We start from the raw sequence: 23,635 nt of genomic DNA, 5'->3' as shown, positions 1-23,635 counted from the left end.
CCTTCCGAACTTTCCCTTGTATCTCGATATATGATTCCTCCAGTAAGTCATCAGCGATTCGATGGCGGGATGGGATTTGGTATACGGGATTTAGAGCATGAATAAGATCTTGCATCTCTTGTTGCTCGAAAAGGCTAAAGGGCCTGCCTCCTGTAAAACACACCTGAGCTAGTAAGCGATCAATACTTCTACTTGGTTTAGAGGTAGGGAAGCTTAATGGTTTCTGTCTCTTTCCAGGAGTATTCTCGGGGTCCATAAGAGCCTGCGCGCTGCTACATTTCTTCACGTGCTCGCACTGGCGTGTAGTGTTTTTCGCTCGAACTTTGAAGCACCCAAGGCATTTTACTTGCGGGACCTAGCCAAAATTAATAAAGCGTACGTGTGGACGTGGGTGTACAGTCACCTTTGTGCTGCCCCTTACTACTTCAAAGCACTTCTGAAGCTCGATCTCGGTGTAATGGATCTTGTCAGGAGAATCTTCAGCCATGCTGATGTTGATAATATTACTAGTTTAAAATCCTCCCCGTCAATATATATATATTGGTAATGGTTGCTACCAGTGACACTAGGCATTTTAGATAAGATAAAGAATTGGGCAGAATCTGGGCTGGATAGGCTCTTATTGGCTGCAATACTCTCACCGCATATAATGACTAATCAAAATAAGCCCCTTGAAATGTAATTGAAATCGATAAAAAAGTTGAAATTTCAAGATTTCGTAATGAGCTCGCCGGTATTGTCATTACACCAACACTAATTCGAGACAGTTCTAATTTTGGAAATCTTGTATTTTCTATACTGGTAATTTATATTTTAATACAGTTACAAGTTTAGTACGGAACTGTTTCTTTACTAAAATACGGAATAGTGGGTCCTTTATCCCCATATGGGTTAGCGTCATCATGTGATTAGGGTTACAAAACAAATCTATATGTGTTGGAGAGGGAAGGAGATAACACATGCCACTGTAATTGTAAAGAGGAAAGGAAAAAGAAAAAATCATACTGTAAGGTAGAAAATAAAACGCTATTTCCGTCTATTTGCACTTTCCTTGATACATATCGGCCAACATCTAATGCAGGTCTAAGGAGGGAACCATGAGTAGAAGGATAGAAAGTCAGGTTTGGAGCTGCTGTAGCACATCGAGAAATCTGAGGTGGCGAAAATTCAAAGGCTCCTATGGGGATTGGATATCCGTAGACTTTTTTTTTATAATTCAACAGTAATGGCCGCAAAATAATACTGCAACTAGCGCAAGCGTATCCCTAGCTATAAATATTTTATTGTATAATTGTACTATCCTGTAGAGCTTCATTCTCCAACTACTCTCTTCGCTCCTTAGCTTTATTCGATACCCTTAAATAAGATGATCACACTATGTCCCAAGGATGCCACGTTCCTAGCATGGTGTAAATTAAGGATTCAACCCGATGCCCAACTTATTCTGTTTCATGCCCCAGTCTAAATTTCAGCAAGCCGCTGCCGAATTTGCGGGGCGCGTTTACTGAGCCCTTTTCTTTCACGGCAATTTTGCTGTTGCTGCACAGTCATATTTGTGTAAAATTGTTCGGTATGTCTCCATTTGCCATTCCAGCTTGGCAATGTCAGAACGACATTTTTGAAGTTCTTCTGACAACCATCTGTTCATTTGGAAGACGTAGTCCAATTCGGCCTCTAGGTCAGGACCCTCCTTGTGGACGTCCACTTCTAAGGTTGCTTGCTGTAGTCCTGGAATTCCGAGGTAAAATGAGGTGACCTCATGGAGCTCAACCAAACGTTCTCTGGACAGGAATAATAGAAGGCGTGATGTAGGTCGCTGCGGTTGCTGCATTGTCTCTGTTGATGAGTTTTCCAGAGTGATTGGATAGGCCAGTCTGATTGAGGGATAAAAATTATCGGTAAATACCGAGAGGGAGCATTTGTACGTAGGGCGAATGTACTGATATAGAGAATTTAAACTTAAATAATAATAGTCAGGTGGAAGTTGGAACAACACGCAATTTTCGACTATATTTCGTCCCACCTTGAAGACGCTGACCGGCTCCTACATGTCTATCTTTAGCTGCCTCGCCTGCGTATTACTTATAGATACATATATTTCAACAATGGGACCAGCGTGGGCGTTAGCGGGCTCCTATACATTGTCCCTATACACCAGGACTTTCCGGTATAGGGGATTAGCTGTCTAGTGCAGAGTAGAAGGAAAAACTGCAAATATGAAATGTGCTACACAGATGTAAACGTAAACTCTATTAGTTAAATAGCTAGACTCCGAGTATTCCAACATGAAGAATGAAATAAAAACTTGTATCAAATTCCTGGTTTGAAGTTTGATCATACATTTAGATTGTGATATGTATAACATATCGTGATTTACGTACAGTAGTTCTCCAAGACTGTGTCTTAGGAGCCAAGAATATGATGACTTTACGCGTGTGCAACGTTCAAAATCCAATCTAAACTCTCAAGTACGTAGAGGTCAATTCGGCAGGAAGTAGCTCCCCGTGTTTGACTGAATTTTTCTTCTTTTTCTTTTCCCTTTTCCTTTCAGGATCCTATTAAGCGGTTGGTTTTAGTTACCCTACAGTATGCAGCTTCTCCAGTTGCTCTTGAGTCTATGGCACTAATACGCTTAATCGGATTTTTCCTCATCAGAAAGTGCTGACAGCAGACATTTGTCAACCTCGGCTAGCGCAATATGAATTTTTGTCCAAAAGCATTTACAGCTTTGTGTTTCATAAATGCTTACGTAGTGAGGTTTCTACAAAAGCAATATCTCTCCACTATTTCAACCTAGGCTGGTTTAAAAATAGCCAAATGCCAAAAAAAGAAAAGAAAAGAAAAGAAAAGAAAAGAAAAAAGAGAGAGAGAGAGAGAGAGAGACCCGAGAGAGGATGATGGTAAGCTCGGACTGGATTCAGTCATCAAGCAGCGACACGCAATGTCTGAATGGAGAGGTCACCTAAGAAAACCATGCCAATACCCTAACGGACGAAAATATAGTGTCGAATATGAGTTCTCTGAGCTTAACTCAAAGACAGCCACATCGCTCCGGTCTTGGCCGCAAAATCGGGCAGTGCTGGTCTCAGCCTATCCGCCAGGAAGAAGTCAGAAAACTACACAGCCAAGGAATTTCCCGACCTCGAGCCGACCAGTTCTCTGTCTACAATAAGGACCCAGAGAGAAAGGTCCTGGCGTTTATTATCAAGTACAAGGCACCCAGTAAAGTTTCTCGCGCCCATATAAGTCTGGACTGCAAATACGGATCTTGATAAAGTACTCCGGCTACAAAAAGAGGAATCATCAGTAGGCATCCCAGACAACGTGTTCAGTGGTCGCCCGAACTTTTTTTTTACATGGTTCAAGGAGGTATGGAGAGTGGTTATGGGGGGTACTGGTGGAGCGTCTGTATTTGTCCGTGAGCTTCATGACGACTCTTCCATCGTATATTACTACTTGTCAGTGCCAGAAGAGGATGTTGGACAAACAACAGAATGGACGGGCGATCTGGACTGTGATAACAGGCTGCATTTGACTGCGCTAGGTCAGGTACTGTATTGGCTTCACTCTTCCTGCTTTACGAGTGCCGACGCAGGACATGGCTTGATCAAACTCCACTGTACGCAAACTCAAGTCCTGGGAGATGGTATACGACAACCCTCTGGACGAATACTGCCGTGCATCCCCAGTGAAGACTAGGTCAAAATCTGATATTATTGCGTCCTGTAATTTTTCGCAAGACCTTATGTCATCTGGTCATGATGATGACTCTGAGGATTGCTTTGATCCTGACACGCCTAGTCGACGACCCCTGGAGCACCGCCTTGCTCGCCGATCGGCTTCCTCGTCCTTAGCGGCAGTGCGAGGTTCTCGCTCTAAGGGCAAATCACGGCAGTATTGCACATAACAGTGCCTCCTGGGGCTGACCAAGGAAGGGGAATTGGATCAGAAATGTCCCAATGTGTCGGTCTATGGGGTTGATCGACACAGACTGAATCAGGTAACCCTTGTTCGTCGGCTGGATTGGGAGCTCTCCAGCGATAATCTGCAGCCTAATTCGCAGTTAGGGTGTTGAATCGCTGCACATGCACGGGAGTCGTGTGACGCTTTTTAAAATCACGCTGTGGTCGCACGGGATATACCTTTGTAGGAAAAAGTGTACCGAGCGAGTTTGTGGAGGGCTCGAAGCACGAGCCCGTGTTTTCACATCTCACTCTAATCTAAGGCGCCTCCTTGCCAGTGCTACTTGACAGCCTACGACATTACTGCCCATTCTTTTATAATGGCATCGCTGAGATTGTCCATCTGATGTTCATGGATTATGACCGAAAGACCCTTGCAAGCCGCATGATCTCGGCCGCCATGGGGTGGTTCAACAAGCCGAAATTTCCTTGCAGGCGATTCACAATCTAGGTGTGCTTCACAGTGGCCCAATACCCTGAAATATGGTCTGGGACGAGGAAAATGGCCGAGTGATATTGATTTTGAGCGAGCAACCGTGCAAACTCGACGAATATCACTAGAACACATTTCACCTAATCAGAAACGCAAGCGAGAGGTCTACTCAGAGAGGAGCCCAACAAGCGCAACTACTTTGAGCGCGAAAAGCGACGCATGAGACATGGATTATGATGATGCGACCCTAACTCTGGAGGCAGCACTTTCAAAACAAATTACCTCCCCCAATATTCAAAAATTTTTTTGGCTGTGCTCAATGCCAGTTTACCAACTCAGTTCCTAGACGGAAACTGCTAACCGGGCGACATTTGCCATGGCGCTAAACCTATTTCATATTTACCGCCTCCTGAAACAGGAATAGCTCTTAATTGTCTGACCGCCTAATCCTCACCCCTTTAACCTCCTGACCTGGCTAGATAGGGTACTCATACGTGCAATTTCTGCTTCAAACTGCCCCCAATTTAGCACTCTGTTTAGTTAATTTACAGAATAGTTAAATTCTAGTATTCACAATGTCTTCTGAGTGTGTCAACATCCCGTCTCAGTCCAATTTTGACCTGTTCTTTATCGATGTTGATGCCGATCTAGATGAAGCCGCCGAGTCAATGGAGGTCGACTGTTCAGATAGATCAACGCCTAATATATCTAACCTTTCTGACCTTATTGACCTTCCTGACATCTCGGATAGCGCTTCAGATAAGATGCCTGACCCTAGCATCCTGTTTGGCCTGCCAGCGGACCCTCCACCTCCCTCCTCCTGTCCTATCCCTACACCAGCGATTGATGGTCAATATAATAGTGTAGATGAAGCTGTGCAGGCTGTCAAGGATTTTGCAGCGCGCAACCACTTTGCTGTCATCGAAAAAGGCTCTACAAAGTATTCAAATACTAGGGAGAAGCGTGCGACGTATATTTATTGTGATTTGGGAAAGAAGCGCAAGAGCGAAAGCAAGGGCAATCGGAAAACCTCTACAAGGAAACTGGATTGTCCGTTTAAGATGTCTGTAGCACGGCGTGACGGAGTATTTACTCTTAACATTATAAATAGATATCATTCTCATTCTGCAACTGATGATATCTCAGCTTATCCAACCCTCCGCAGGCAGAGGCTCCTTGCTAAGGATGATGAAATCCGCTCAAAGTTTAAAGCCGGGCTCTCTGTTCGTCAGATCCGTGACTATCTCCATTATAAGGACCCCGGTTGTGGTATTAAACTTAAGGATCTCTATAACTTTAAGCTCCGGCTTAACAAAGAATTTCTCGCTGGACGAATACCAATACAAGCCCTCCTTACCACTGTCAAAGACTCAGGCAAGTGGTTGATGGAATACCATCAAGATCTAGATGGTCGTGTCACAGATCTTTTTTGTATGCATAAGCAATCGCTACGGCTTCTTGCAAAGCAACCATATATCCTTCTTATGGACTGCACCTACAAAACCAACCGCTATAAAATGCCGCTGCTAAATATTACCGGAATAACTGCAACAAATCGCACCTTCTTTATTGGCTTTGCATTTATCAGTAGCGAGACGCGGACATCATTTGGCCGTGTTATCCACTGGATGAAAAGCATCTACAAGCGATTGCATACCAAGTGGAATGGAAAAGAGGAGGTCACTGCTCCTGAAACAGTTATAATTGATAAGGATAGGGCCTTGATTAATGCTATACAAGTGCTATGGCCACAGACAAAGATTCTTCTTTGTATCTGGCATATTAACAAGAATATCCTCAGTAAAGCGAAGCCTCTGATTAGCCAGGCCTTGCTTAAAGACAGGGAGCTTGATCAGGCAGATACAAATGCTTTTAAAGAGCGCCTGGATAAGGATTGGAAGAAGATGCTTAAGCAGTGGTATAAGGTCGTCAGTGCGGCTTCAATAACTGAATATGAGACTGAATGGGTCCGATTTAAAGATGCGTATCAAGCTGATCACTGGGCTCGCCTTATACAGTATATTAATAAGGAGTGGCTTGGTAAAGATAAAATCTTCTTCCTACATTGCTACACTAATAATTATCGTCATTTTGGTCAGTCAGCAACTTCACGAAATGAAGGAGCTCACCGGCTAATTAAGCGAGATCTTTCTACATCTCAAGGTGATTTTTTAGAGGTGCTTCAGTGGATTGAGCGAACCTTAATGCGACTACTTAGTGAAATAGAACAGGGCTTCCAAGATAATGAGGTTAAACAGCCTCAGCAACTACACGGCCATGTGATTTTCCGTGAAGTACTAAATCGGGTGTCATCCTACGCCTTGTATAAAACATACGCCATCTTTACTCGCTATCTACCAGAGGACAAGCCCAACAAACCAGCAATAAAGGACAAGATCAAATCCTGCACGGGCATAACACTGCAAACGATGGGTTTGCCCTGCATCCACATTATCAAGAGATACTATGATTGCCAGAGGTCTCTAAAGTTAACAGATTTCCACCACCAGTGGCACCTCCGAAAGGACCCTTTACCTCGAGATCCGCGCCTGGGTGTCAGGGATCCAGTGGTTGTCAAAGGTAAAGGTCGACCAAGTGGCTCAAAAAAGCGGGATCCTTCTGAGTTTGAGCGTATGGAAAAGGCACTGGATAAGGAGATTACCAACAGGGCCAAAAAGGCCAAGAAGGAACCCCCATCGCAGCCTACATTACCAGCTCCAGATCTTATTATAATATCCAGCGACGACGAGGTTACTGGCGGGCAGGTCAACAGCGAGGTAGATATCGATAGTGATAGCGACTATAAGTCGGCACTGGAGGAGCTCCATTTAATTACAGCGGCCCATGGTAGCGAGGAGACCAGCCGCGGCGATGATACTGTAGCTTTATATATACACTGGTTAATTATAAAGTTAATCATACAGCGTGAGGAAGGCTTCATGGTAACAAGAGGCTGTATAGCTGGTTCGTTAGATACTGTATAAAGGTCACAAACGGAGGGATTTCTGCTTATTTCTTATGTAGAATAAATTGTTCTAATTGGCTGATTAATCACTAATTTCAAAGCCTTTCAAGCGCAAGATAAATTAGATATTTTAAGCTATATTTCAGAGGCCGATTTATATGTAAAAATAGTTTTTCACTCCTCCTTTCCACCACTTTCTTTCAATACAGTTTCATAGCCCAGGCCATATGGTTATTAATCTGGCCCGGTGTGTGTCACTAGGTAGGCTGCTGACTGAGGAATCCTGACCTCCACCCATTCGTATCTGTACAGTAATTAAAAATTAAAATATTTTCCTATACTGTACAGTATTTCTTTTTTTTGTCCTCCCGAAAGGCAAGAAAGCCTTGTTTTATGCGATCACTTGCGGTGCAAACGCAGGCACGCCCCGACCGTTCTTAAATCTGCGGTGTTCCTGCATTGATGGTCGCAGGATACTACAACGTTAGTTTAATGAGGGAAGGAAAATATTTTACATATTTCACCCTCCTTTATTCCTCGCTTTGGAACTCTGGGAAACTGATACAGTAGATGGGTACTGTAAATTCGGATATTTACAACCCACGTCACTTTTGCCTTCCCCCCCTTCTTTTCTTACCTCCCACTTTCTCCGTTCTCTATCGTCCTTTTGTTTTTCTCTGCCTAAGTCTGCTATGTAGTTATCACCCTTCTATTCCTTGTATTTCCTTACTGCTTCCTTTTTCTTTTTATTTTCTTTATTTATTTATTTTTTTATTTTTTTTTTTTTTTGGATGGGGTGGTGAAGAAGCAGGTAAGATAGTGGGTCCATGAATAAGAATTTGAATTCAGTTAACCTACAGCGACACCCACAGCCCCTCTTTTCTCGATTGTTTTGCAAAGGGCTGGAGCCCATTTGACCTCTTGGGCCAATATCCCTATTATCCCTATTGTCCCTATTGTCCCTACTGTCCCTACTATCCCTACTATCCCTACTATCCCTATTGGCCCTGTTGGCACCTTTGGCCCATCGGCCCTCGTCCAATTCACGTGACTTTCCACGTTGTTTGGTTACCGCCTTTTCCTCCTCCTTTTTTCCCTTCGATTCCTTTTTGTGCATAACCTATTTCATAGGTTCTACGAGTTCAGCCCCTGACATGTTTCCTCCAAACCACAGTACACCAACCCAGGTGTGCTGAGTTTATGTTATCTCTGCGGGTTTTCATCATAGACTGAAACATCATTTCCAACTCAAGATGCAAAGGAATTTAAAACAGCTCATGCATTATGTTAGTTAGTTAACTACTAAGAACCAGCTTACATAATATATGACTAAGCGACGTCGAACTTGTATCCAGACGCCCTTGTATGGCAGCAGTCGTCACAAGACGTACTGTACGCCTCCTATCCTTCTTGAGCCACCGAGTTGATTTGGAGTCAATCTTGCGCGTAGTCTTCCATATTTCTTTTTGAAGCTGAGCTCTGCATACATATGCACATGGAGGCATCTTGCTAATTCCATGAGCTAGCAGGTAGTTGTCATGAGGATAGCTGTGCTCAAAGACGCAGGCAGTGCATTCCTGGCTTTTCTCTAATGGAAATATATTACATATATATAATTGCTAGAATTCTAGTGGTACACACTATCGTCGAGAGCGATATTTTGAATTTTAAGACCTGTCAACGAAAAGCCTAGACTCTATTTGCCCTTTTTTCTTGTCTCTTCCTTTCAAAGGGGAAGTAGAAAGGGAAGTACGAAGACAGTCCCCAATCCAAACTCTTGGTGGCCTGAATTCCCCCAATCTTGGCCTTCTAAGATCGAGCCCTCTTTGGCCCCTCCTTCCAAACAAATTCTTTATATCCAACTTGCGTGTTTTAGTCCGGGCCATTAAATTCTCAAGAGAAGAACTAGGAAGCTCTGTCATCTGCGCTCCGTTCAGTTCGTTTTCTGGGAGGTCGATGGTTTCTATGGATGACGAACGCTGCCGGTCTGGTAGAGCCTGAGGTGCTATATCTTACCAGATATTAGAAGCTAAACGATACTACATTATCTAGCAAAGTAACAGTACCTTCAGCCAAAAGCCCCTGCACATTGTCATCCGCAGGAATCGGACTTGTATTGAGAGGGTATTCTGTTAGTCTGTCAGTGGCGCGCCCCAATACACAGAGGAAGACAAACGACCCGTCAATCTTCCTTTCGCCCTCCGGGAATTATCAAGTGCACCACCTGTACAGGTAGGTGATTTTTGGATCCTGAAAAGAATATTTTAGCCCTGTAATTGTAGCCCTAGGCCTCTTACGGCTAGATATAGCATTGGACAAGTCTTTTATTGGTGAAAAAGTAACTTAAGGAAAATGTTCCAGTCTCACCTGAATCTCTTCGATGTTTTTGCTCTAGTTCTGGTTGGCATGTTGTGGCAGTATAGTAAAACCGAGAAACTTTGTACGTAGGTACGTAGACTGGGAATGGCCCAGTTAATATGATATTCTGCCCCCTACATGGCAAACTCCTCTTCTCTGTGATACATGTCAGAGTAGATTAAATCGACCCCTATGACGTGTACATTCATACACACACAGGATTTTCGGTCAAGCACCACCTTCTTCCGTAATAAAAAGTCGCACCCAACTGTGTAGGACTTGGAAGTTTACGTGAGTAGGGTTTCTAGACCAATATAGGTTCTGAATATTCCAAGTCGTCTCTCTTTCCCGTTTTTGTTCATTTTATTCTTTGTTCCCTTTGAGGTAAAAGTTGAGGTATGTCACTGCTCAATCAAGGACAAGATGTTGTCGGCCAGCTGAATACGTGTATGAGCTAGTATCACTGATATATGGATAAGGATCCGCCTATTGAAAAGTAGGGCCTCTGACTATCTGAATCTATCTGGAGAACCGAATAAAAATGGTCAAACAAAGAACAAAGTTAGACTGGGATGCTGAATAATCAGTAATATAGACCTATTTGGTCGACAGATGTTTATGTAAATGAATATATTCCTACTACTGTAACTAACTAGGTAGCTCTTCGACGAGAATATTGAACACAAAGAAGAGAGGCAGAAGGGATGGATCTGAATGACAACATCAATTGCGGGGAAACCAGCAGATCACATGACCCAAATTGATAAGGTCCTCGTAAAAAGTTGAGGTAAAAACACTAGTGCATCTAAGGAATACCAAGCCACTGCGCCTAACATTGGTATAGAGCTTATAGGGCTTGACGTCAAGGACGTAGGGGCCTGCTCTACACTAGACTAGGAAAATCGCATACGTCGACTCAGCCGTAATACACCTGAGAGAATAACCGGCAGTGACAGGCAACAGGCAGGGTATCTCATGGACGTGATCACAAACTCGCCCGATGAAAGCACTACGACCATAGCAGAAAGGCAGTGGTGCCTCTGCAGCCAGCTCTCTGCAGTAGATTTTTAATCAAACCGGATGTCAAGGGCAGTTCAAGAAACGAGAGGCAAAAGTGCTGTTTTGCAACGAATACCAACGGCCCTACTTTCACAGAGATCCTATACCACGTCAAACTTTGCTTGTCGTCAGGGCTGCCCCATGGGCACGCGGCAGCGGAATCTACCGGAAGTTTCCACAAATTCCAGCACCGCACCTAGAGTGCTGTTTCGGGCAATAGGAGCTACAAGGGTAAGTAGAGCAACACAATGATATTCCTTATCATTATTTTCAGCTTGTTAGCATCAGTTTCCCGGTCCAAGGCAAATCCCTTGAACGAAGGCTAATATGCGATGATCCTCATATTAGACTTCTCGATGGCATCCCACTCGAATTCCGGTAATTTCAGTCGCGAACGTACGCCTTCCGAATATAGCTTTTGTCCCATTGGTGAAAGTTCCTCACCGATAGCTCAATCACCGCCCGGTGGACTACGTTTCATTGATAATGTTGAGTTGGATAACGGAGCAACAGATGATGAACACCCTTCTTGCAAGACTTGCACCCGCTTCTCTTATTAAGTTAACTAGTTAACTAACTGTCAAATAATATGGCCTTTGGTGGACCAGAATCATGTGACTATATAGGGTAAAACCTCCGCGGAGCACACAACAAAAACAACAGAAGAATTAACATAATCAAGAAGAGCCCAACCAGCTCAATTCATTCAAATAAGACCTTTTTACCAATCGTACTCTATTTCCTCTTCGGGATTAGCCGTATATCTGACACTAACTAGTTAACTAACTATACCGTAAGTTACGTAATCCAGTGGAAGGTGACTCAGAGCAACCAAGTCTTGGCAAAGGATGTGGAACAAGACCTAGATTCAACACCAAGTTTATAAATAAACCGTAACCGAAGTGTAAATGAACGCTCGCCGCGCGATCTTACGAAGCTTTTTGAAAAGACTGACATCAACTAGACAGCTATAAATAAAGCAGATCCTCATATGGCAAGATCTCCTTCATCAGCCCATGAAAATGCTTACGGTCTCTATTAATTATATGGAGGACACCTACCCTCCTGCAAGGAAAACTGACAAAAGAGGAACTTCCTCAGTAGCCAACAGAATGCTTTGTGAACATGATAATCAGATTGATGCCAAAGACTGCTCAGGACAGCCTTCTGTTTGGCGAGATGTGTATCGGAAGATGGGATGCCTAGGACTGTCCTGCCAGAATGAGGTCTTAGACGCTCATGATGATATTCCCGACGATCTGCGCAACCAGCTAGATGCAGAAGAGCGTCAACAGCTCTCTAAACAAAAATTCCTTAACAATGTCTCCACTGTATCGATGCGTCCTCCTACCAATTTTAATGTCCTTCCGACGCAGTCAGGTCAACCCTTGAAATCTTCTTCCTGGGGGGCTGACGCAACTCTGAGAACTATACAGCCTGATTACGTCGATATTCCGGGATATCGCGAGGCAGTGGTGGAAGAATATGCTAATTGGCATCTGTCACGGGTGAGCTCTGAGAACTATAAAGAGAATATCAAGCAAGCCCGTGATATAGCATTGGACAACCGTTTTGACATTGGAAATATTAGTCGCTTAGACCCAAAGTTATTCGTCGAGCAGGGGGTAAAAATTGGAGTTGCACGCAGATTCGTCAGTGACACCGAACTCTGGCGTGACGAGAGGGATAGCGGATCTGCTTAATGTATACTGGGACACGGCTGCCACCACAGAAAGAAGTCGCCTTTCCTAGCATTTATTATAGTTACCAAACTGCATTGTCTGACCTTGGTTTTGAGTATGGAGTCTACTTCACTCGGTTAACGACTTCATGACCACAAAATAGATATACAGTATTACAAATACTAGTGTACAACGCTTCTACTGTAGTTTTATTGTTCTGACCCCTGTGCGTACCTAAATTAACGATACTCTTATCTTATGTTTAAGTAGCTTGGAGAGCCTATTCTGGACATTTGAGGGTTATTAACCTTGGCCGCGTCGGCGTATTCTCTCCCGAAAGATGACTGCTGGCGTGGCGCTGCGATATGAGGACTGTGGCTTTGGTATACTACCACACGCTCAAAGCAATGGATCCACCCCTAAACATCATTTAGTATACTCATGAAGATCGATCGAAAGACGAACGAAGCGGTTGCCCCAGTTCTTTAAATATTAAACAATCTTCACTGATACGATATGTAGGGGCGCTTATCAGTATGGTATTCCCACTCATCGTATCTTTTAGCGCCATTTTCGATATGCGGGTGGGAGGTTTCTTTTAATTTTCGCATACTTGTATCCGACTTTTTCGAGCCCTTGCCGGATTTAGAACTTTGAACTGACGCACAAGTGTATTGCTATTCAAATCTATTAAGGGTAGGTACTGTACAGCTACTTATAGCCATATTAACTGCCTTCATATTGCCTGGCGCAGCAGCTGCCTATTAGGCTACCAGTGGTAGTCTGTCATTATACGGAGTATGTTGCAGGGCGAAAGTGTTCCAGGGCAACTTCAAGCGTCCCACGCTGAGAAGCAGTTAATCGTCTATTTCCTTGACGGCCTGTCTTTTTACCGGAGGATAAAATTCTAAATCCGCGCTTTGACGGGGAAATCGCGCGCTTAGAATCTTTAATTATAGTGATGGTCTCTCAATACCCCGTCATCACTCAGATTTATCAGCTTCAGCAAGAAAAAGGAACCGGATCTTAATCTTTTCGATAAAGACGGTCGATTACTAAGGGAGGAATACGACATAGAATTAGTCGAACAACCAAAATCAAGAATTGTAAATCTCGATGAACAAATCATGTCTCTTGAGAAGCATTTTGGAGTAAAGGCGACCAGGGTTCGGAGTAAAAATCATCCATACATCCCTGTACATGAGCGGACCTACAGTATCTCAAGACCCAGGAGGTTGGCTGTCACACTGACCCCGTTTCATAAGAATCAACTTGGTGAAACTAAGCTTTTGCCATATGCCCAACAAGTGGACATTACGCAGGGTCATGTGTAATTCCTACAATCAGAACAGCACATAGATGGCCGACCAGTTCCATCTAGAACCCAATTGCGGAGCTTTAGCTAGGACACTTGATTCAAAGATCCATACTCCTACAGTGCATAGCAGGCGATAAGTAGTATATGAATAAATGAAAATACCAATACATTTGATTATGGCTGATATGATATACAAAACATAGTAACTGCCTCAAAGCCAACCACGGTTGAAAACAATTCCCATGTCCCAGCCTATGAAAGAGTTTTATTCTCAACTCGATCGAATATCAGCTACCAGAAGGAAGATAAAGCCTTAACATCTTCCGGGACATTTGGCTTTCATGTTCCGTTGCCAGTGTTGTACAGACATATCCAGGACGGCCGAGTTCGGCATTGTTGGTAGTCATGGAGAGAAATCGACTGCATAAGTTGCACAAGGTAGGGAGACAGATTTTGCTGTCCCCGATACCAACGGTCTGGCTTGATTCATTGAACAACTCCTTGAGTCGCTGACTGCCATACAGGTATTGAGCACTGACTTGTGAGTCTCCCAGGTAGCCCCTCCACCGGGCAACTGGCTAGTAGGTCATTCCCGGTTTGTGCTGCATCCGGCAAGTCTAGGCACACGGGCATGGTCACTCATGCTACACTCCGTCGGGTGATAGATCCGGTACTGGAGAGATTCGATATACTCCTCTAAGGCACGGATCTTGCAGCACAGCTTGTAGTTAACCTCGGTTGTCTGTGAAGCTTTTTCTTCCATGTTCCTATATGCTTCGTGCCACATAAAGACCATTTTTTGCATTTGCTGCAGGGAAGTACGGCATCCAGAAAGGGCAGACAGGATAGTGGAGGCACTTTCCTCAAATCGAGCTGCAACCTCGTCGGTTTCGCCATAGACGTCCGAGAACAAACCAGATGGTTCCATAATAGTAGAAAGATTGTAATTGAACTGGGATGGACTTTCTTTCTACGGCGTTCTGGTATAGTAGGAAGAGTCGTAGAATGTATGTTTGGAATACAGTGTCCTTTGGGTATCACGTAATAGCAACAGGTCCGCTGTATGTGTACAAGGTAAGTTTAAAGAATATCAAAGAGTATATAGGGGAGGAGAGGAGGGGAAAAAAAAGGATATATGGAAACAACGGGTTGAAGTGGAGGTAAAACAAGATGGAGATTCTCTGCACGATTATGTCAGAGCCTATCCATTCTAGCTTTACACAAGATTTGACCCTTTAATACCCCCCCGGGGAATTGGAGTATCTAGTTGTAAAACCTAATTAAAATTTATTACTAATAATTATTGCCGTGGTAGAGTAGTAATGAAAATTAACGGTGAGCACTACATTCTCAGTCTGCTTCCAACACTTGATTTTATTTCCATTTGTAACCAGTGAGCCTAAATATGTACAAACTCCGCGGTCGTTATCTATATCAGTCACTGGAGAGTAACAGACAATGCACTATCACAGACTTAGAAATCCAATCACTTTTAAAATCTACAGAACTCCATGGGCTGCTTCCAGGCTCTGCTGTAGAATAGAAATCATTGGTGGACGGATTATCGGCTGTGTTTACTTGGGGGCAGATTTTGGAAGGTAAACCTTCTACAGCCTTTACTGTAGAAAACTGCTGCAGACAACATATACGGCACCCAGAGCGCACTGCACTCTGTTCGGCCTCCCTGACAGTGTCATCGGAGAAGAGAAGATGATCGACCTCAGTCAGGCCAATGTCAGGGAGGAGGTCCACTCGTCTACCAAGCAAGTCAGTTGCCACTCACTTGAATGTGGTATTATCTGTTCACGTAAGGCACGATATGGCAATGGATGGGAGAAATCGAGTTGCAAGTCATAGGGCTAGGGCATTAGTGATCACGATGTTACCATTACTAGAGCTATTTGAGGACATGGGTTGAATTTATGACCCCTTCTTCCTAGCGGCACGGATAGTCCTCTCTAAAAATAGATCCGAAATAGGGCTTTTCCGTAGCCTTCTAGTCCGTCACAACGAGCTGCCACCATCTCGAGCTAAAGGTAGTGGAAATTGGCTTCAGGACGTAAGTAGAAAGTTTTAGATTTATTCTTGTTACGATCATTCACTCCGGGGGGGGAATGGGTGGCAGAAGAACACTGTACCAGCTACACCCAGGTAGCCTACTTGGGACCTGGAGAATAACAATATCAACTGTATTGACTGCACGACCAACGCGCTCACCGACGTGCTCTATCTCCCCAATTACTATCTAAAGGGATGGAGGTGATTCAGGGGAGTTAGTGCTCGCCAAGTAACTAATCGGCCCCAATCCCGGATATTTCTCTATCAATTCTCCGCCACATTCCCTTACAGTCGTTCCTACACATGCATCCTTCTGCAATTGAATATATACCGCTATAGATCGTGTTTATGATTTATTTTTCTTTTTCTTTTAGTCTCAACGCCCCTCCCTGCCTGGGCAATTCCTAGTTGCATTGACCAATGGCGATTCTAACGCGCGCAGATAGGATAAGGAGGTTCTGTTCCTGTCAGCCCAGCACCGTATAGGACAGATTTTCCGGGGTGCGGAAAGATCGTCTGCTGGCCCTCCACGGTGTGGCAATTATTGCCCACATTGGCGACAAACAGATCCGGGTAGCCCTGACCGAAAGACTCAATACTACCGCTGCCCCCATCAATTTCTACCACCGCGCAGTTCATATACATTTCACGATTACCCTGTAAATTGAACCAGGTCCAAGCAAAAAGCGCCTGGCCCTTGGCCGCGTCTGCTGGGATCTGAAAACCGTACTTCGATTGAAGAGGACAGCCACCGATCATCGACTGGATCACTTTGAACGTGCGTCCGTTGTCATAGCTCAAGGATAGCTGACATGAGCCGCCGCCATGGGTCACGGTCCCAGACAACATCATATCATATGATTGGCCGGCGGTGTATTTAGCGGCTACGCGGTGTGGTGTGTTATTCTGATAGCCTTTGCAAGGAAAATTGGAGCCTAGATCGAATCGACAAGTCAACTCTTCCACGTTCCGAAAGCAAAATGCTGAAATATGAAAAAAAATGAAAAAAAGAAAAGAAAGAAAGAAAAGAAAAGAAAAAGAAAAGAAAGAAAGGGGAAATACCATTGCTGAAAAGAGGGCTCGTCATAGAATAATCTATCTCGGTCACATTCCCATCGAACTTGCTACGGAGTGGATAAGGCTGGCGCATTTCCATATGCGCGGTAGATAACGCACTACAAAGTAAAGGTATCACCCATAGGAGAGGCATATTGTTCACCGTTGGAGAGACTGAAAGGTCTGTGATGGCTCTTATCCGAAAAATATGTCGCCTCCGTATGTTCGCTATTTGCTGACGGGATATATTTATTTTGAACGACACTATTCTTAGCCAGTCAGGTAAGTACGTGTACAAGTTCAGGCCGAAGGTCTCAGTATGGATGTAAGAAGCTGGACCCAGTGGCTACACCTGATTAAAATATCCTACACATGTCTTCGTTGCCCCTCATTTTAAGGGTAAACTCCATCCGCTCTATACAGTAGCTACACAGGTATTCTCTCCGTGCATCTGGGTTCTTTCAGCCCAATCCAAAAGGAAGCCCTTAACATGGGCTAGCCTCATCTTTCCAAACAACGTGTAACTCAAATCGATATGGAGCATCAGAGTGCCCTTCACGCAACCTGCATAGCAATGGAAACTCCGCAAACGGTCGCCCCAAATGCGGCTGGGTTTCTTTCTAGTGATAGCCAGCAGGTTAGGAGCATTATTACATACAACGGCGAGGATATGGAGCGTAGCAAAGGGACCATGATACCTAGGAACTCGACCAGTATACAGATGGTAAATAGCAGCCCACTAAAACAAAAGCTCCAATCCATTCCGTGGAGGAGATCACGTAGGGTGCTTTTGCGCGAGGATCTCGAGAACTTCCTAGAGAGATGGTAGGACACCCTCTATCTAGACGGGCTAATTATATAAAAGCGCGACCAACCTTTTAGCAATTACCGTTCTACAAAACTTAGACTCCCATAAGGGTCTGCTCCGTTGGCTGCGATTGGCTGTGAGCATTGTGTAAGGCTAATCTCAGGAGCAGTGACTACTGCACGCTGGTGCCAGAATTGAAAACTAACATTTTGTTTGCAGGCGGAACTCGCACTATGTTAATGAGTTCATTGAAAAGCTGTTATGCTGTATTCGGGAAAATCGGCCGGATGTTGTGAAAGTGTGTGATGTGATAGAGAAGGCTGCACAGAATTTAAAACATGGGACGGTACGCGAGCTATTCCAAGCGATTGCAGACAAGCATACAAGTCTTGATCGGCTCCTTGAACGGCTAAAAGTAGAGAAGTTGAAAGTTCCAGTGATGAGAAATGAGGATTCTGAGCTACGAGTGAGGCACAGTTTGCTCATTCGACTACGATAAAATTGACTTCTCTTATTCTACTAGGCATAGACGTTTCATATTCCACAATGTGAATTATGCCCGTAAAAATATGCCACTGAGAAGCTCTTGTAACTTGAGATGCCCTCTTGAGTCTAGTATAGCCTGACACGACGCCTAGCTCCAAGGTGTACGGTGTCCCCTGGATCTATCAAGGGTGGTAAGTTAGAAATCATGAAATATCAGTTCCTTCCAATGCCCCCCACCCAACTGCCTTCCGGGTGGGGGTGCACCACACTGGTAGCCCAACTAACACCTGAAACCCAAATTTCCCACCCCTGATATGCTAGCAGATTAAGCGAATCAGATACTATAGCAGACTGGGTTAGATAACATAGTTAGCGAGTTATAGCTATATTACTTCAAAGAGGGACTAGTACTTGTCAAATAGTATGGCCGTTGGTGGACCAGAATCATGTGACTAGATCGGGGTAAAACCCCGCGGAGCACACAAAAAATTGAACAAGAAGGATAACCAAGAGGAATAACCAAGAAGAGCCCAACCAGCTCAATTCATTCAAATAAGACCTTTTACCAATCGTACTCTATTTCCTCTTCGGGACTAGCCGTATATTTGACAGCTACCCGTCACACCTGACCCACACCGCTTTCGCTTATGGGCCATCCCAAGTTCAACGGTATTATAGGCTCAATGGAATTTTTTACCCTTCACGGCCACGTTGAAGCTATTTACGCCCTCCCTGGGCCATAATCAATACAGTATAGAGGCTGACCATCATCTCCAGTCACCCAGCTATTATTTTCATCCCGATTTTCATCCCCTAAGCCCTCTTTTGTGGCCCTCTGTGCCAGTTTATCCGCGGCATTCTTAGCCTTCCGCTTCCACCTTCGTCTTTCTTTCTCTGCCTCTTCTATTTCACGGGACTGAATAAGGTTATTTGTATCTTTGACAGATAAAGGACCTCCTGATCGAACCTGGCGACGGGTTTTTCTAGCCTAGAGATGCTCCTGGTTTGCAAGAATACGGGTAATATCTGCTTCCCGCTGGGCGCCTAAGTTCTGTATTGGTGAGACTACCCTGCCAAATACGCTCAAAGCGAGCAACAATTTTATCAGTATTTATACTGACTAAATTGCTACATTCCTTTGCTGCATTAGCTTGTGCTTGAAGTACAGCAAGATCTTTCTGTGCCTTAGTAATACTCCGGCGCATTTTGGTAACTGTTGTTGGTGGAGAGTTGGTTGTAGAGCTTGAAGGTGGTGGTGTTTCTGGTTGAGCTCCTAGTTCAGCACCCAGTTGAGCTTCTAATTGAGCCTCTTCTTGAGTGTTTTCTTGAGCTTCCTGGCCCCAGATTGGTAGGTCTGTTGTCTTATCGCCATCATAGATAACTAGGCCAGGAACTGGGGATTCAGCATCTCGAAGTGGCTGGAGAATAACATCAAGCTTTAGTGGATAAATCCCACAGTTTCTAAATGCATGCCGTATGGTAGAACCCTTAAAAGTTTGCATCCGAATAGCATGGATACTGCGGAGGAAATCTGACTTTTCTTTCACAGAGCCACCCCATTGCACAGTAGCATTATTAGCCCTCCGATAATAATGCTTATACGCCTGAAATGGGTGTCCATCTAGAGGCTGAAGCAGATGTGTAAGATCTGGCGGGAAACACCAAGGAATAATATAATGCTGGTGGCAAAATTGTACAAAATCCTCTGTAAGATGGGACTGGTGGTTGTCCATTAGGATCAGGCGGTAGGATCCGCGTTGGACACGATGCTTTGTCTGTTCATGGAAGAATTGAAGCCATTGATATGCAATAATATTATTTGTCCAGCCATTTGCAGGTGGAGCAATATAATAATTGTCTGGAAGACGACTGATTTTTATACCAATTCTCCATATGATACTGGCCCTTGAAGAGGAAAAATGGTGCCATTATCCAACCATCTGCAGCAATACACTCAATTGCTGTAAGTGATTCTCCTGATCCTCCAGTTCCAACATATGCTGTAGTATTCTTGTGTTTTGTAACAACTTTCTGGGATTTTCCCTGCCCAAGCTGGAAGCCGGATTCATCGAAATTGTAGATATTTCCATTTAACGCATCGAAGCTGCTCTACCTATCTATTACCGTACCCGATCACATGATGACCGTTGTCAACCATAAAATTACGCGTATTCGCAAGTATCGATCCTTCATTGGATTAGGTCTCTGATTCAACTAAACTACCAAAACATCTCGCATTTATAAAGGCGAGGTAAACAAATGAAGAATGCAAACTAACTAATGTAGGAAATATACGCGATCCGATGATGTTGGATCATCAACAACATTTGACCCAGAAAGGTGCTGAATAACCAATATTACCATAATTGTCGACAACCGTTTTCACCACTCGCCCGATTTTTTGGGTTAACCACAAATGCAGAGATGAAGCCATACAGCCACAACGAAATGATAAAATAAGTATATTTTTTGGTGGAGTAGAATAATGTATATAAAGAAGCTATGTAGCTAATTTTTGGTGTCGCGGAATCGCTCAGGAAGCCGTATTTGCCTTCCACGCCTATTTACAGTAATAGGTGTCTCTTCCACTTCTTGCACATTTTTCATATCAATATCTTCCTTTTCCTTTGCTGTAGCCGGCCCTATAGCCTTCTTCTTATCCTTATTGGCTTGTCTGATGTCATTTTGAAGCTGTGTATAGCATCCCACTAAGTCGTAGTTGACAACTCTACACGAATATCAGTTTTGATGCTCTCTCAGATATTAGGAAACGCAATCACTCATTCTAAAATATCATATATCCTATCACAGCAAAACGCGAGGAGCTTTACTAAAAACTGAATTTGTACCGATTCGAAGTAGTCCAGAGTTTTATTCGACATCTCCACAATCTTTGGTTGATCGCTTCCCCTTTCTAACATACACGAGGTTTTCGGAACTGTGATCTGGCTTGGAAGGGCTTAACACCGGAAAGAAGACCGAGATGAGGGTTTCTGGAAACTGCTTACAGCTCTTGATATGGTTGCGCCACGCTTCTTTCAATAGAAACGCCCTTGTTTACGAAAATATCCGCTCAAGCGTAGCCACGTTGCTGGTAGCGTGGAACCACATTTCTAGAGAAACAGTAGGATACTGAAAGGGCATAGTCTCCTAGGACCTGGCAGTGGACCATCCCGCCGAATTTATAAAAAAAAAATAACTTGCCATACTCGCCTTAAGCGCAGTGGGTACAGAACTTTCCGAAGCGCAAAGTAGAGGCCCAACTGGGACAGTGTTCGGATAACGTCATCTACCCGACAAAAATGCTAGTTCCTTTGGATTGAGCGTAGGTAGTTTCAGTTTCAGGGTGTACTGTAGTCGACTTGCCCGTGGATATCAGCTGGGTGGGATAACTACTCTGCATTCTGAGGGCGACAGCCAGGGAAACAAGAGCAACAAGCAGAGTCTAGTGCACGGTACACCACTTCTAATTATGGCGATGTGCAGATGCCAACGATAAGCGGACCAGTAATGGGCACCGATTGCAGCGAAGGAGAAACCGAGCAATATACAGGCGTAGCCTGCGACATAGAGCATAATATTGATAATCGGGTATTATCAATTACCACGGACAATGCGTCAAATAACAACACCATGATGGTAGGTATCGAAGAGATGATTCAATCGCAAGCTCTAAGACTTCTGTCTTCCGAATTCCATGTATTGCGCATGTTATCCAGCTTAGCCTAAAGGATCTACTTGGAAAGATAAAGGCAAATCCATAAGGAAGCAGAGACTGAGTGGTCTGATACGCGTACGCAGTCACTACAAACTAGCTCTCGGCAGCCTACAAGGGATATTATGGTAACCTTAGATAGGGTGAGTATATCTTCGCGCCCTTTTTATGGTTATACTAATTCATATTATCCTTAGATACGAGAGCTCGCTGTCTTTATCAATGTCAGTCCGCAGCGCAGGGAAGCTTTTTTTACCCTTCAAACTACTGAGCCTAAACTTGTTCCGATCCAAGATGTTCGCACACGCTAGAGTTCTATCTTTCTGATGCTTAATCGTGCCAGGAAATTACAATCAGTCTTTGATCGGCATCGTATAACATATCAACACATTCAATTTAACCTAGATGAAGAGGAATGGCGCCAAGTCGAATATTTGCTTCTGATCACTAAGCCTTTCTTTGATTTTACTAGTGTATTATCAAAGACCGGAGATGATACAGTTCACCATGTCTTCAGTATCTATAATCGGCTATTTAACCATCCAGATGACATTGAGAAGAAACCGAAACGTAAAGCTGTCCCATGGAAAAGGAGAATGCTTCAGGCACTTCAGTCAGCAAAGTGAAAGCTCTCAAAATACTACACTGAAACAGACAATGAGTCATATGGCATAGTCTATGCAATTGCAACAATTCTCTGTCCATCAAAGAAGCTCAGATACTTTGATAATGCGGATTGGAGAGGAAAAAATGAGAAAGGAGAAGAAGTCGATTTCATGAAGCATTACCGGGAGGCTTTACAGAAGGAGTTTAAGCGATATCAGCAGCAGGTTATCCAGGAAACAGAACCGGTTCATAACCAAGCAATCCATGACGGCAGGCAAATCAGATGGATAAGATCACATTGAGTCCCATATCGAGAATACTAAAGATGGGGAGGAAAGGATGATACAGGGGCACCCGAAATTGCCTTCAATAAGAAACAAGGGGAGACTGTTTTCGATCCCTAACGTACTTTACCGCCTGCCGCCCAAGACCGCCTTCCGCCCAATTTCCCAACATCAACACCACGTTGAAAATGAAGATTTAGAGCCACATACAATTAGAATTATACAGAGATCTTTTGAAGTAATAAAATAGAACACCTAATATGCCTATACAACTATTTTTTTTAGTTCCGAAAGCGCTGTGGTAGCCGGATCTGCCTGCCTCGACGGTTTCTGGTGGGAGGGGCCTCATCAACAACTTCAGGCGCTGGGGCAGCAACAACTTCTTGGTTCTTTAATTTTGATGTTGCTGGGGACTTCTTCTTGTCTATTCTGGCCGTTTTGAAGTCATTTTGAAGCTGTACAGATGCTTCCTTGGCCAGGCGCTCCTCCTCCTTTTGGCGCTTTTTTTTCCTCTGCCTCCTGGAGGCGGGCTTCTCGTGCAGAGGCCCTTATATCCTCCGTTCTTGCAACTTTCGTTGTTTCTCTTCCTTTACCTGTTGACGGCGTAGCTTCTCTTCCTCTTTTTGAGGCCTTAGCAAGCTGTATTTGTAGAGCCTTCTCCTGGTCAAGCTGCCGAGCCTGGTGGACTTTCCCTGGAGAGTAAAAACTGCACCACCACCCTCAGGGGCCTGGATTTCAAACTGCAGAGGTCTTCCACGCTGGCGGCGCTTCTTCTCATTCTCACATGTCTTTCTAAGGCCTGCATTCTCCATTCTAAGCAAGATATTCTCTGTAGAGAGGAGGTG

General features: G+C 44.1%; 3 protein-coding genes across 3 annotated transcripts; 1 reads left to right on the top strand and 2 right to left on the bottom strand.

The window, feature by feature from the left end:
* Window positions 1-11,889: 11,889 nt before the first annotated feature.
* ATNIH1004_011652 (uncharacterized protein) lies at window positions 11,890-12,480 on the top strand (the record flags this gene model as incomplete). Its single annotated transcript, XM_033576214.1, has 1 exon — window positions 11,890-12,480. One exon carries the CDS (start codon window positions 11,890-11,892, stop codon window positions 12,478-12,480), a length of 591 nt encoding a protein of 196 aa, XP_033420878.1.
* A 1,584-nt stretch (window positions 12,481-14,064) lies between these two features.
* ATNIH1004_011651 (uncharacterized protein) lies at window positions 14,065-14,705 on the bottom strand (the record flags this gene model as incomplete). The annotated part of the gene is made up of 2 exons (XM_033576213.1): window positions 14,065-14,351; window positions 14,405-14,705. The coding sequence occupies 2 exons, from the start codon at window positions 14,703-14,705 to the stop codon at window positions 14,065-14,067; spliced, it is 588 nt and encodes a 195-aa protein (XP_033420877.1).
* Window positions 14,706-16,264: 1,559 nt separating this feature from the next.
* On the bottom strand, window positions 16,265-16,684 carry ATNIH1004_011650 (uncharacterized protein; the record flags this gene model as incomplete). The annotated part of the gene is made up of 1 exon (XM_033576212.1): window positions 16,265-16,684. The coding sequence occupies one exon, from the start codon at window positions 16,682-16,684 to the stop codon at window positions 16,265-16,267; it is 420 nt and encodes a 139-aa protein (XP_033420876.1).
* Window positions 16,685-23,635: the final 6,951 nt, after the last annotated feature.

This window comes from Aspergillus tanneri, assembly GCF_003426965.1.
Source record: "Aspergillus tanneri strain NIH1004 chromosome Unknown AapTan_9_pilon_pilon_pilon, whole genome shotgun sequence".
NCBI lineage: Eukaryota > Fungi > Ascomycota > Eurotiomycetes > Eurotiales > Aspergillaceae > Aspergillus > Aspergillus tanneri.
The sequence above is the reverse complement of the archived record's forward strand: the minus strand, read 5'-3'. Positions and strand labels throughout refer to the sequence as shown.